This window comes from Prionailurus bengalensis, chromosome C1 (genome assembly GCF_016509475.1).
Source record: "Prionailurus bengalensis isolate Pbe53 chromosome C1, Fcat_Pben_1.1_paternal_pri, whole genome shotgun sequence".
Taxonomy (NCBI): Eukaryota; Metazoa; Chordata; class Mammalia; order Carnivora; family Felidae; genus Prionailurus; species Prionailurus bengalensis.
Window position 1 is genome coordinate 25600822 of NC_057345.1, and position 14882 is coordinate 25615703.

A 14882-nucleotide genomic window follows, 5' to 3' on the forward strand; every position below is an offset into this window, starting at 1 on the left:
ACCCCTGGCACGCCTATGTGTACTCACCTGGACACCGGGGTCTAAAACCCCTAGTTGCTCTGAACCCCTCATCTCCCACCCGGGGGAAAGGTACATACATGTTAAATACCAGGGCGATGACGTAGTCCGGAGAGACGGTCACTTTCCAGTCACACTCTTTGCCTGGCGGGTAAGGTTCTGGGTAATTTGGTGACAGAATGACTCCTGATGGACCCGACAGGTCTCCCCCGCAGGGAGCTGGGGAGAGAGGAAGACAAGGGTCAGACTTTCCCCTCACCGGGTCACGTTTTCTTGGGCACTGGTAAGGCACAGTGCAGGGGGGTTAAAACCTGGCTTGAGGGGCCAAGGGCAGGGTGGGATGGAATGGGTTCAAGGTTGTACCCTGAAGTGACAGAAATGTTTTGGAACTAGCAGAGGTGGTGGTTGCACAACATTGCGAATGCACCAGATGGCACTGAATCATTTATTTTAACATAGCAAATTTTATGTTACATGAATTTCACCTCAGGAAATTATTATTTAGGTTTTAGTGTTTATTTTTGATAGATAGAGAGACAGAGAGTGAGTGGAGAAGGGGCAGAGAGAGAGGGAGACACAGAATCTGAAGCGGGCTCCAGGCTCTGAGCTGTCAGCACAGAGCCTGATGTGGGGCTTGAACTCACGAACTATGAGATCATGACCTGAGCTGAAGTCGGATGCTTAATCGACTGAGCCACCCAGGTGCCCCTCACCTCAGGAAATTATTAAAAACAAAGACAAAATATCTGGCTCTGCCACTTCCTGGCTATGTGACCTTAGGGAATTTACCTAACCTCTCTGGACCTCAGCATCCTTTCTCTATTGCAGGAAGACATTATATTTCCCTTGGGGATGGTAGTAAAAATTTTGGAGAGGTGGTTAAAGCATTTGGCATACAGTAAGCAGTCAGTATTTGGAGCCCTTATTTATCTCTGAGACATTTGAAACACATGGTCTCCTTCCACCGCCTCACATCCAGTTTTCAGGTGAGCTTTGTGGGTGTTTATCCCGCGTTCCACGTCACTCGCTGCCAGGAGGAGCGAAAAACACAATCGCGTTCACCCGCCAAGTGTGGCTGGCCTCCTGGCTGTCAGTGCTTTCGGCATCTGCTTGGGGATACAGACACCTTCCAATTTTCCGGAAGACCTTGTCTGAGAGAATGTGTGCCCCTCAGTTGTATGGAGATATGACGGAGCTCCGTTAGGCCATGGTGGTCCCCACCCCATCTGGCTTGAGATGACAGGCCTTTCAAGCAGGCGGGCAGCAGGAAATTGGCTGGCGATACAAGAAGTTGCTTGCCCAGAGCCCTGTGGGGGCATTTCCCAGATTCTGAATCAGGTTCTTCCCTGAATGGCTGGGTCACTGTGCTGTAGCAGTAGGGTGTGAGAAAGGGGAGGCTGGAAAGTATACGGGGTCACTAACAGGAAATCTGGCCGAGACTGTAAATATGGCCTGGTCTGAGAAAAAAACCACAGGGCACAACTGGAGGTTGAAGTACAGCAGGCCAGTAGTGAGCCCACCGGAGCCTGGAAAGCCATTCAAGGAGAGGCCAGAAAATCCAAGATGTGACACACAGGCAGGAGCCAAGGGTGTATCTAAGACTGAACTTAAGAGCAGCCAATTGCTTGTCACAGAGCTGAGTTTTATGGCCTCATGCTGTACCTTTCACTCAGGGTAAGGCTTAAAGCACTAGATCAATGCCCACAGGGTCTTTCAAAACAACAACAACAACAACAACAACAACAACAGTAGTCCTCAGGGCCATAAAAGCCCTAACACGGCTGAACATAAAACCTGAGTGGTCAAGAGTAGTGGGTTTTTTTTCCCTCCCATGGAAAGTACATCCCAAGTATCAACTTGAATACCAAGAACACTCAAGTGGGCACCTGTTATATGTCAGACATGACGTATAGCATATTACATACATCATCTCATTTACATCTCGTAACAGCTCCATGAGCTATGGATTGTTCTTCCTCGTTTAGAAATGAGGAGGCTGGGACTCAGGGGGGTTAAGGACCTTGCCCAGAGTCACTCTGAGACTCGACCTTCATCTGTCTGGCTCCAAAGGATGCCCCTTTCCCATTTTATTCTGCTGGGAATTGCTGGCCGGGGAGCAGAGGAGTGCTCCTCCCTATAGGCTGGCCAGGGAGCAGAGGAGTGCTCCTCCCTATAGGCTGGCAGGGGAGCAGCCCCAGCTGCAGGAAAGCCTGCGAAAAAGGATGGTTCCTCTCATCAGGTCTGCTTTGTGTCTCATTCACTCCTCCCCTGCACTCTCTTAGAGAAGAGGGTTACATGAATGAGATGCACTGGAGGCCTGTGTGATCAGGATAAAATCTTGCACTTAACACAGCAGGACCCACTGCCTGGTCCTAAGAGTGGCCCTACCCATGGCCTAGAAACTGATGCAGGTCATGTGGGCAGTCTGAACTCCCAGAGGACCTTTTAAGGGGGCAGAGTGATGCCTCCATTAGAGCAAGGGCCACCAGGCATGAGACTCTTTTGTGGCACAGGGGTTTCCCCCTTAAGTTAGCCACAGGTTGGGGTGAGTCTGGGTGTTTCTGAACCTTCCTGTATTGTTCTTCTGCCAACCCCCAAAGTGCTCACAGTTTGTCTGGGTTCTAGGCCTCTGCTATGGCACAGTCACCCTCCAGATGGTTCCCTGGCATCGGATGATCAGGCACCTGCTTCCCACTCAGGACCCCGATGTGGGCTTCACTGCCCTCTGCCATTTGTGTATAAAGGCCTGGCCAGGCTCCTAGCTGCTTCCTGTTTGCAGCTGATTGAGGAGTATGCCGAGGAAGGAAATGCCTTCCCTTTCCAGTCCCATTGGCAAGCCAGCGGGACAACTGAGCTGTTGCAGACTAAATGAGGCCTTGGCAACATCCTAGCATCGCCTGGTCCTTTTAGCAGGTGACCCACAGGGTTGGGAAGGCAGGCTGGAACTAGAAGCTGGGTCTTGCTCCCAATCCAGGGTGCCTGCCCCTCACCCACGGTCATGCCCTGCCCTCTCCCTACTGTGAGTCAGAAGCAGAAGGCAGGTTCTGGCCTGCAGACCCAGGCTCGAGCTTACAAACCATGGAAGCCCAGGAGGGAGTGGAAGCACGTGGTTGATCACCCCAGAGGGCCAAGTAGTGGGCAGGCTGTACTGTGGGGCGAGAGTTGAGAAAAAGGCCACCGGACTTGCAGTTACACAGTCCTGGGTTCCAATTCTGATTGTCCCACTTACTAGCTGTGAATTTGGGCAAGCTATCCCTTCTCTGGGCCTCCATTTCCCCACTTATAAAATTGAAAAAAAAAAAAGAAAAGAAAATGATGAGAATGGCTTCTAACATACACTGTGTTCACCATGAACCAGACGTGGTTCTAAGTGCTTTGTAGTATGACCTTACTTAATCCTCAAAACAACGTGATGAGGTAGGTGCTATCATTGTCCCTATTTTACAGGAGAGGAAAATGAGGCACAGGGAGATTAAATAATTTGTCTAAGGCCACACAGCTTGCTGTGGTGAAGCCACCGGACTCGGTGGTTGGAATCCAGAACCTGAGCTCAAAACTTACCACCTGGTGATTCCATTTGCAAGAATGCAGCTAAAATGTCTAGCCCGGTGCCTATCATGGGGATGACGCTCAATAAATACTTGTTTTCCCCCCCTTGCTTTTTCCCTATAATGAAGGGATATCAAGGCCAGCCAGACCGGTCATGGCAGACTGCCAAGGGAGCTGGAAATTAGGGGCTTGTCACTGGGATTTCCAGACTGTTTGAGCGAAGAGACAAAGACATTCATTTTGTTGCCTGAGGAACGTTTCCCCAAGCTGAGTACAGAAGAATGGGTAATGAAAGCTAAATTAACCTCTTTGCCCTGCTTGCTGCACATTTATTGCTCTCAACAGCTTAACACAGTGCAGCCCCCCTCCTCCACCTGGGACAGTATTATCTCAGGACCTGCTTTTCTGTAAGAGAAGCCTAAGGAATCACAGCCCTGTAGAAAGCTAAATTTGGAAGGGGCCTCAGAGGTCATCTGATTCCCTTCTGGGCCTCACCAGAATTCCCCTTCCCAGATGGGATTCTGGCTCAGGGGAGGGAGGGGAGTCCTAAAACTGAAAAGAAGAAAACAGAGAAAGGAGGAAAGGAAAGAAGGAAGGAAGTTAGGAAGGAAGGAAAGAGAAAAGCAAGGAGGGAATTAGCATTTCTTGAGATTTGGGTTAGTTATGTCCTCACCCCACAATGCCAAGCGAAGTATATCTACTCTCACTTTACAGAATAGGAAACTGAGGCTCAGAGATGGATTGATTCCCCATGGCCACTGAACTAGTCAATGGCACAGCCAGGATCTGAACCCCGATCTGTCTCCTTCAGTACCCCATATTCTTTCCTACATGGCTCCATGTAGCTGAGAATGGAGCTGTTCCTGGAACCCAGGTCTCAGCTTCCTGTCTGCTGTATGTTCACCATGCTCCTACCATGTAACCTGGGTCGCTCCCAATTACTTGTGAGAGACGGGATTCAGTGTGTCCCCTTCAGTGCCAAGCCTCAGAGCTTGGCCGGCAAAGGCCAGTCCTTGGATGCCTGGACAGAGCCTCCCCTGGAGCCTCTGTGGAAAGAGGTGCCTGCAGGGCATTGGCCGGGTGGAAGCCGCTGGGCTGTGTCTCAGAAAGTCCCTGGGACCTGTCCCCGGCACAGTAGTCAGTGTGGGAGGTAGGAAATTGAAACGCTTTGCATTCAGACTGATGTGGGTGTGAATCTTGGCTCTGCCATACCCTAGCCCTGTGATTTGGGCAAGATATCCAAATTTGTCTAAGTTTCAGTTTCCTGAACTGTAAAATGAGGGAATGGTGCTCATTCTGGAGAGCTGTAGGGAAAGTCAAATGAGGCTGTGTACGAAAACATCCAGTATGGGGCTGGCACACAGCAAGGGGACTCAGGGACTATCGCTTCTCTTCTAACACCTGTCGTTGACACAGGAGATAAATGCATTCAGTACTTTGCCTGAGAAAAAGGGCCATGTGGCAGTAAGCACCTGGATGCTTCTATTTCTCTTTCCAGTCTTCTCCTCCTTTCAAGCTCCTTCCCCATCCCAGTCTCCAGTGGCCAGGGAGCACGATTATTTACACCCCAACTCTTACAAGCTCCCTGACCTTGGCAAGTCTCAGAGTTTCCATTTCTTCATGGGTCAAATGGGGAGATTTTTAGGACTAAGGACATATCTGGAGATCTGACACCCAGGTAACCAATACTTTCCTTGAGCAGAGAAAGGGCAAACTTCTTTCCTTTATACCTGAGCCTATGGGTGCCCTTCCAGTGCTTTAGGTAATGGAAGGGGCATCTGGGAACCCGCTGACCTTCCTACCTGAGCTCACCCATCACCTTCCTCCCAACCTATATAGCCTGAGCCAGGGGAGAAAGGAGGCAGACATGCCTGGCTTAGCAATTTGGGGGCCCGTTTGGGGAGGGAAGAATTTGTCATGTATAGAGAGTGTGAGTGTGTGAATGTGAGGGGGTGTGTGTGCGCATATAAGCAGGGTAAACTGTGGGCTTTCTGCAACTTTCAGCTGCTCGAATTCTCCCAGCCAGCCTCTAGAGGCAGCTGCCACTTATGCCACAGGGTCTGGAACACACAACCGGTGGGACCAGAGGGCAGGATTCGCTCTGCAGCTGCTTTGTACCAATGCACGTTGGTGGGCTGGGCTGCCAGAAGAATCTGTTCTCGATCTTCACGCAGCTGATCTCTGTGCTCCCCTGTAGCACATAGCCAGGGTCACACTGGAACACCGTGGAGTCTCCGGCTTCCCAACTGTCGCCGCTCCGGCTCCCATTCTGCGGGACCCCAGGGTCGTTGCAGGACGTTGCTGTGGACACTGGGATGAGGGAACAGAAGAAGTGGGGTTGCCCAGATGTCTGCCGGACAATGAGGCTCCAGCTCATTACCCTCACTGCCATCACCACGCCCACCGCCAGTGCCACTGCCACAATCTGTCACCTCCCACCGGCATCGCTGGCTGCAGCAACAGTGCCACCGTTTCTGTTCTCACCCCATTTCCTGTCACCGCCTCCACCGCCACTGGGGACCACCAGCTATTTTACCAGTAGTACCTTCACCTGTCACGAGATACCACGACTTAGGTGTGATTACACAGCCACGATTGTAGGAGTGAGTTCAATTCGATTTAATGACACAAGCCTTGTTCCATAGATAAGCTTTGAATTTTGTGTACATCATGTTGCCAACAGGAGTGACAAGGTGATTAAGTCTAAACTCCACGTATTCAATCAGAAGGGTCTGCCAACGGGTTGGGAGCAGGTCTGCCTGAGCACTGAGCAGCGGGTGTGAAGGGGCAGGGAGAACTGGAGTCCGGTGAAGGCTGTGTCCTCCCTTGCATGGCAAATGCCCAACCACCCATCAGACTGAAACCAAAGGGAAGTCTGATGTTCGTAGCAAGTGATAAAGCAGAGTTCAAAATAGATATGTGTAGCTGAGAGGTATCAAATATTCAAAAATGTGGGAATGTGGGAGATGTTCCCAGGCTGGTAACCTAACTTCGCATACAACAGATCACGTATTTTAAAAGCAAATGTCAAATGAATGGCGGAGGGAAGGAATAAATAAATAAAAGGATGAACGAATGAATGAATGAGTGAACAGACGCAGCATGAGAAGACACACCAAAGGACATGATGGAAGAAAAAGTCCAGAGAAAGAATCGGGGACAGCTGCAAGCTCCAGCTGCCTACACAGACCCCACCTGTGTCATTGTTCAGACTGTGGTCAGCCGGACCCAGGGACAGGAGGCTCTGGAGGCCACAGGATGCACAATGGTCATTTGCTTGGAGGGTCAGTTCCCCCCACCCAAAAATTTTGGGGAAAATAACATGCACAAAACGAAAGGAATTTATTGTGGAGTAGAACGAAGGGGCGCCTGGGTGGCGCAGTCGGTTAAGCGTCCGACTTCAGCCAGGTCACGATCTCGCGGTCCGTGAGTTCGAGCCCCGCGTCGGGCTCTGGGCTGATGGCTCAGAGCCTGGAGCCTGTTTCTGATTCTGTGTCTCCCTCTCTCTCTGCCCCTCCCCCGTTCATGCTCTGTCTCTCTCTGTCCCAAAAATAAATAAACATTGAAAAAAAAATTTTAGAACGTAGAATTCACGTTAGTTCTTCAGCAAAAATGTGAAGCCTCAAAAAGATTTTAGCCTCTTAACAGCCTCCAGATCTGCAGGTGGATATACATGCACTCCGTTCTGCTCTTTTCAATGGAAAAGCTCGAGAAGCCCGCACCCAGGGCAGCTGTACACACCAATACCACCCATTATAAGATCTAGGACTGTGTGGATGAGCCTGGAGTTAGAGTATCTGATACCTTATACCCAATAACAATACACAATAAACTAGGGCCCACAGTCAGATCTGGCTCTATGCCTGTTCTTGTAAATAAAGTTTTATTAGAATATGGGCATGCTCATTTGTTTACATATGCTATACTATATTCCAGCCACATCTGTAAAATTTTCCAATACATTAAACTCAGTCCCCTCCCCACTTCTCCCCAGGACCTTTGCACCTGCTGGCCCTTCTGCCTAGAACGAAGGTGCCACAGAGTTTCCTGGGCCAGCTCCATCTTGTCACTCAGTTTTTAGCTCCCATATCACCTCCTCAGACAGGCCTCTTTGATCGCATTCTTCTGGGCTCAAATCTTGACCCCCTTCCACCAACTTTGTCACATTATCCTGTTTCATTTGTTTCATTGCACAATCTGTAATAACCTTGCTAATTCGTCTGTTTGCTTCTTTATTGTATATCACTTGTGCATCTCTGTGGGAACAGAAACCTCGGCTGGTTTGCTTCCAACTGTCTCCCCAGGGCCTAGAACATTACCCAGCACACAGCCATGCTCAGTAAATATTTGTTGAATGAATAAATAAATGAACAAATCATCACCATCTGACACTTACTGAATTTATTTATAAAGTCAAATAAGAATCAATCTTATTCCTTCCCAATTAAAAACAGACTTAGCTTTCATCTCTAGCTCTACAGTGTGCTGTACACATGTAAATGATTCCCTGGAAGAAAAATAGCTCACTGTTCTGACCATATTCAGAAAGATTATTTATATGGGAGGCGACAGAGTGCAATGATTAAGAGCCTAGGTCTGGGAATCAGACACGGGGGTTTTGATCCAGTCTGTGCTGCTTATTAACTAGATGACCTTGTATGAGAAACCTCTCTGGGCCCCAGAGCCCATGCCTGCAACATGGATTAATAATGGCCACCATATTCTAAGGTTTCCGTGAAAATTATTAGCAGAGCGCTTTAGCGTGGAGCCGGCTCAGTGGGTGGCAGTGACTATGCTTCCCTCTCCTTCAGGGTCTCCCTGACCTTCTTTGTTCCCACTTTCTCTCCTGAATGCTCCTGAATGCTCCTGAATTCGAGCTGCTTGGCAAAGCCCCAGGGAAATGCTGGATCCACGTGGTTCAGACAGGATGTTAGATGTTACACGGTCATGTTTACTTAATAAAGCCAAGCCTGCACTAATCGTCTCTGGCATTTCTGTACAATCCCCCATCAAACACACACTATAAAGTTAACATGGGGTGAGCCATTCTCCCTTCCCCAGAGTAGTCCTGGTATTTGCTCACTGATGGCAGCAACAGGGAAGGTGACCTTTCCTGAACCTCAGTTACACCCAGACCCTGGGCCAGGTGGTCTCAGCCTTTCTGGAGCCCAGGCTAGATACCTTTGCCCACTCCCCTCTCTGCAGACCTACGCGAGGCTCCGGACATCTTGTCTCAAGACACGCTTGCATTAGAGAAAACCAGCCATTCGTGCGTTCAGGTGGTCACGTGGCTGTTAATTCAGGAAGCAGTGTGTGAGCACCTCTGGCCTATGCTGTGGGGGAGTCTGAAGGCAGGACCTGGTCCTGACTCTCGAAGAGCTGCCTGTGAAATGGCAAGTAGGTGGCCACCTCCAAGCCAAGGCAGAGTGTCTGGAGTTGACAATGTGCTGAAGAAGCAGAAGTAAAGTGCTAGGGGTGCCACAGGCCACAGCAATTTATTCTGAACGGAGAGATTAGGAGGAAGTGGCACCTGACAGGAACCTTGAAGGGTGAATTTTATGTCTACGGGCTGGGAGTGGCATGAGGAAGCAGAATGGGCTGCTGGGCAGAGGCACGGCTCACGAGAGTGCCCAGGGACTCTGTCCCATGTGGCCACACTGCACGTGCAGTGGAAGTCAGATCATGCAAATCTATGGGGGAATTTTCAGTGCAATTAAGAGGAGTTTTTTTTTCTTTTTCCTCCAGCCATAACCATTAGCTGGGGCACAGTCAGAGAAAAATACATGTCTGGTTTAATTATTCATGGTCCTCCTTTCCCCAGAGAGTGGACTGAGCTGTCTCTTTAATGTTCTCTCCTCACTTCTGGGGGATCCTTTATAGCATATCCCAGCAGTCTCCAAAGTCTGTCCCGTAAAATGCTAGTCTCTTGAGATAGTCTAGGAAAAAGTCATCCATGGTGAAATATGTTTGGGAATTGTGACCCACTAGATAGATACCTTCTGAATTTACCTGCCTTAGCATACTAGAAGTTCTCAGGGGTCCCAAATCACAGATCGCCTCTTTAGGTCTGCCTTGACCGAAGCACCTTCTCAACGTTGCTTGATCATGCAAAGTTCTTTTTCCGGCAACATCAATTAACAGTCCATGGAACTCCAGGGAACAGATGTTGGGAAATGCTGACCTAAAATGATTCCCTTGCTGCCCTGTGGTGGGAACCTAATCTCAGATGAGATCAGCATTACTCCATGGTCCCCAGAGAGTCTCTGTGGTATTGACAAATGGGTGCCAGGATTTCAAGTAAGAAGACTCCCAATGAGCCCTGCAAGGAGCTATTCCTTGCTAGGCTGGACGCTTGCATGAGTGTTGATCGGGCAAGTTAGTGAGTATAAAGGAACATAATCCTGGAGACCCTTATCTCCCCTACAGACTGTTGAATGCTCATCTCCATGGAGAAAACAGATGCACACAAGGGCTGGAAGTAGGGTTTGTGACACCATTACAGCCTAACTGGTGCCAGAAATATACCTAACCACCTTTAGTCAGTATACCAACCAGGTGAGACTGTGGAGGCAAAGCCGTGGCAAGGGGTGCCACACAGGCTTGCTCCGGAATCACCATGGAAACCACCCCCCCAACACACACACACAGTGGAGTAAGGAGATGGTAATGAAGACAGCTGCTGTATAATAAACATAAGCATAAACCGAGGCAGAGTCACTCGTGCAGGGAAATGAGTGACGGAAGAGGCACTTCAGAGGAGATGAGATGATGCATCACAGGGGGAGGCAGGACCAATACATGAATTATCTAATACTGGGATTTGGATGTTGAGCATTGCCCATTTTTGGTAGCTCTTTGTTATGCTCCTCCATAATTGGCTACTATAGTACATAATTAATCGAATTTAGATCACTCATGTTTGGCTCCCAGTCCTTATGGAGATTTGCACTAGACTAAGAACCAGCGTGTGAGGCATGTCAGAGTGGCTCTTCCATGATCGAGCCCCACATCGCCATCACCTCGTGCCTGCCTGCCCCCTTCCACGCTCCCTTTGCTTCAGCCTACATGTCTGAAAGCTGTTATCCTGCCTCTCTACTTGTGCACATGCTCTTGGCACCTAGGATGCCCTTTTCTCTCTTTTACATCTAACAGGGACCCACAGATGCCCCAGGTCCTACTCCATGGCACCTCCAATTGCACATGATCATCGACTACCCCCTCCTTGAAACACTGCCTTTCCTCATGCTTCTGGTCTGAGCTTGGACACTGTGTTTCCCGGAACATCTTCCTTGATGTTCCAAGGTGAGCATTATAGTTTATATTTCACCCTCCAGATACTCAAAAATTTGCATGTTAGTGTCTCTTAGGCTGCCTGCCTGTCTTTGCCTGCCGAGTGAGCTCAGCACATATATCTGAACAAGTGCTAACCGGGTCCCAGGCACATAGCACCTGCTCAATGAATATCTCCACACAGTGGGGGAGGGATGGAGGAAAGGAGGCACTGGAGAGGGGTTGGTGGGGGAGGCTGGAGTCGTGCTGCAGGACAGATGGAGAGGGAAGGGCAGAAAGTGAGCACAGACCTGAGAAGTGAATGGCAAACCCCTGCTTGCTGGTGAAGAAGTCGGTGCTGAACTGCAGAACGACCGAGTTGAAGGTGCTGTGTAGGTCCTTGGGCAGGGCTGCACCGCTGAGCTCCTTCAGCAGAACCCCACTCTCCACAGGCCCGTCCCAGATGCGTAGCACGTCATGGACCTCCTCCGTGTCAAACACCAGGAAGTGGAGCCTGAACAGAGAGAAGAGGCAGGCAGTCACCCTGGGCCCAGCACCTTCTTCCCAGGGGCTTCCGGTCAGAGAAGGTCGTAAACCTAAGAAAGACTTGCAAGAAGGAAGAGAAAGCAGTGTCCGGCAGCACGGCTTCCATCCAGTCTGCTCCTCCCACTGGGGGTCCCTAACAGTGGGGCAGGGGTGGTGGGGTGTGGCTTTTGTGCAGCTTATTATTATGAGCTTCATGTTGCCACTGTCGAACCCCACCCGTCCCTCCACGGCACACAACAGTCCCCAGACATCACTCCTGAGTCCACATCCATTTCCCAGACTGTGAGGGGGATGCCGAGAAGGCCTAGATCCAATCAAAATCCCAAAAAGTCGTTTTGTGGCTATCGACAAACTGAGCCTGAAGTTTATATGGAGAGGTGAAAGACCCAGAACAGCTACGCAATATCGAAGAAGAATGAAACTGGAGACTGACACTACCTGATGTCAAGACTTCCTACAAAGCTGCAGTAATCAAGGTGGTATGGTGTCGGTGAAGGAACAGATGAGTGGGTCAATGGAACAGAATAGAGAGCCCAGCAATAGACCCATGTAAATACAGTCAACTGATCTTTGACAGAGGAGCAAAGACAGTCTTTTCAACAAATGGTGTTGGAACAACTGGATGTCCACATGCAAAAAATGAATTTAGACTTGAAACCCTTCATAAAAATTAATTCAAAATGGATCACAGACTTAAATGTAAACATAAAACTATAAACTCCTATAAGACAACATAGGAGAAACCCTACAAGACCTTGGGTGTGGGGATGACTTTTAAATAACATGCCAAAGGCATGATCCGTGGAAAAAACCACTGATCAGCTCCACTTCCCTGAAATTAAAAACTTCTCTTCTGCAAAAGACAATGTCAAGAAAATGAAGAAAATGAGCAGACAAGCCACAGACTGGGAGGAAATATTTTCAAAAGACATCATTTGACAAAGGACTGTTATCCAAAATATACAAGGAATTCTTTTTTTTTTTTAAGTTTTACTTATTTTGAGAGAGACAGAGACAGTGTGAGTGGGGCAGGGGCAGAGAGAGGTAGGGAGAGAGAATCCCAAGCAGGCTCTGCACTGACAGTGGGGCTCCAACTCATGAATCGTTGAGATCATGACCTGAGCTGAAACCAAGTCAGATGCTCAACTGAGCCACTCAGATGCCCCAACATACAAAGAATTCTTAAAAGTCAACAATAAGAAAACAAACAATTCTGATTTAAAAATGAGCCAAAGACCTTACCAGACACCTCACCAAAGATACACAAAATGGGGAATAAGCATATGAAAAGATGCTCCACATCATGTTACCAGGGAAATGCAAATGAAAAGAGCAAAGGGATGCCACGGCAGACCTCTTAGAATGTCCCAAAGCCGGAACACCCAACAATACCAAGTGTTGAGGAGGAGGGAAACAGGAACCCTTACACATTGCTGGTGGGAATGCAAAATGGTATGGCCACTTTGGAAGATGGTCTGGACATTTCTGACAAAAGTAAACATACTCTTCCTACCGTACCATCCACCAACATCCTTTGGTGTTTACCCAAAGGAGTTGAAAACTTAGGTCTGTCCAAGGACCTGCACACAGACGTTTAGAGCACTTTTATTCGTAACTACCCAAACTTGGAGGCAACCAAGATCTCCTTCAGTAGGTGCACGGATAAACTGTGGCACATCCAGATGATGGAATAGTATTCAGTGCTAAAAATATATGAGCTCAAAAGGCATGAAAAGACATGGAGGCAAGTTGAATGCATACTACTGAGTGAAAGAAGCCATTCTGAAAAAGCTTCACATTGTAGGATTCCACCTATATGACATTCTGGAAAAAACAAAACTATGGAAATGGTAAAATAAATAAATAAATAAATAAATAAATAAATAAGTGCTTGCCAGGGGCCGGATGGCTGGGAGGGATGAATGAGTGGAGCACAAAGGATTTTTAGGGTGGTGGAAACACTCTTAGGGTACTATACTGGTGGATCCATTTCATGGTACATTTGTCCAAACCTATACAATGTACATCAGAGTGAACCCTAATGGAAACTACGGACTTTGAGTGATAATGATGTGCCAGTGTAGGCTCATCATTTGTGACAAATGTACTACTCTGGTGTGGGATGTTGACAGTGGGGGAGGTTGTGCATGTGTGGGGGCAGGAGGCAAATGGGAAATTTCCGCACCTTTGTCTCAATTTTACTGTGAAACTAAATCTGCTCTACAAAACTAAGTCTTAGGAAAAGAGGTGTATGTGTGTGTGTGTGTGGGCACGGGTAAAGGTAAGGAGTTGTTGGGGTGACAGAGCTGTGGTGGGGAGACGGGTGAGCCTACTTCTTGGTCTCTAGGAACAGAACTCAGGATATTGGCTACACATAGGCTTGGTGTAGATAATCCCTAGGGATTCGAGGAGGCCAGGCAGGGGTTTCATGTGGAGGGTGACTGCAGGCCACAGACAGAGCTCCCAGAGCAGGGTAGCTGAGTAGGAATCCTGAATTCTTCCAGGACAAAATGTTCTGGTTGCCAAAGCTACTTTGACTACTAGTCTGGGTGACTCTCTTCTCTCTCAATCTCTTTTATTATCAAGTTGTTATTTTGGAACAGTTTTAGACTTCTAGAAAAGTTGCAAAGATAATATGGAGAATTCCCATAGACCTCTCACTCTCTCTCCCATTGTTCATGTCTTACATTTCCCGGGTACATTTGTCACAACTAGGGAACCAAATCAGTGCATTATTACGAACTCAGCTCCAGACTTTATTTGGATTTCACCAGTGTTTCCACTGATGTCCTTTTTCTGTTCTAGGATCTAATCCATTTATCACTATCTCCTTTAAAAAATTTCTTTTTAACTTATAAAAATAAGACATGCTCAAGGCAGAAAAAGACAAACAATATATAGATGTACTGAATTTTTAAAAAGTCTCTTTCTTACACAAACCAATCTGTTCTCCAAAGCTTTTTACTTGATGTTAGTTTCGGTGTATATCCTTCCAGACTTTCAGTGTTGCACACTTGCATTTTTCCCCCCAAATAGGACCATATTTTACATAATTTCATGTCACTTTTTTTACTTAAGACTCTTTTATGTACCTAATATGTACAGTTCATTTTTTTCTCTACAAAAATGGACATGGTTATATTTTACTATCTCACAAAAGACTACAAGGAGTGCTCCCATCTTCAGGTAGCTTTGCACATTTCTGTTAATATTTCAGTTGATTGTAGCAAGAATTTTGGGGGGAAGATGGGTCATACTTAACAATTTTTGATAAATGCTGCTAAATTATTCTCTTCAGTGATCATATTGATTTATATTCCCACTAAACAGCATTCATAAGACTCTTCTCTCTAAACTTTACCTCATCAACATCAGATATTACAATGTTGTAAATATATTCTATATTAAATACTTGCCCATCTGCTAAGCCAAAATGGAATCTTACTGGTGTTTTAAGTTTAGATAATTTAGTTAGGGTACATATCTTTGCATATATTCAT

At 47.7% G+C, this 14882-nt stretch overlaps 1 protein-coding gene across 1 annotated transcript in view; it reads right to left on the minus strand.

Annotated features, from left to right (window-relative positions):
• Window positions 1–14882, minus strand: part of CSMD2 (CUB and Sushi multiple domains 2) — a 543771-nt gene that overhangs the window by 148024 nt on the left and 380865 nt on the right. The window contains 3 exon segments of the mRNA XM_043573327.1: window positions 99–237; window positions 5686–5877; window positions 11148–11350. Of these exon segments, the coding sequence (XP_043429262.1) occupies window positions 99–237; window positions 5686–5877; window positions 11148–11350 (534 nt within the window).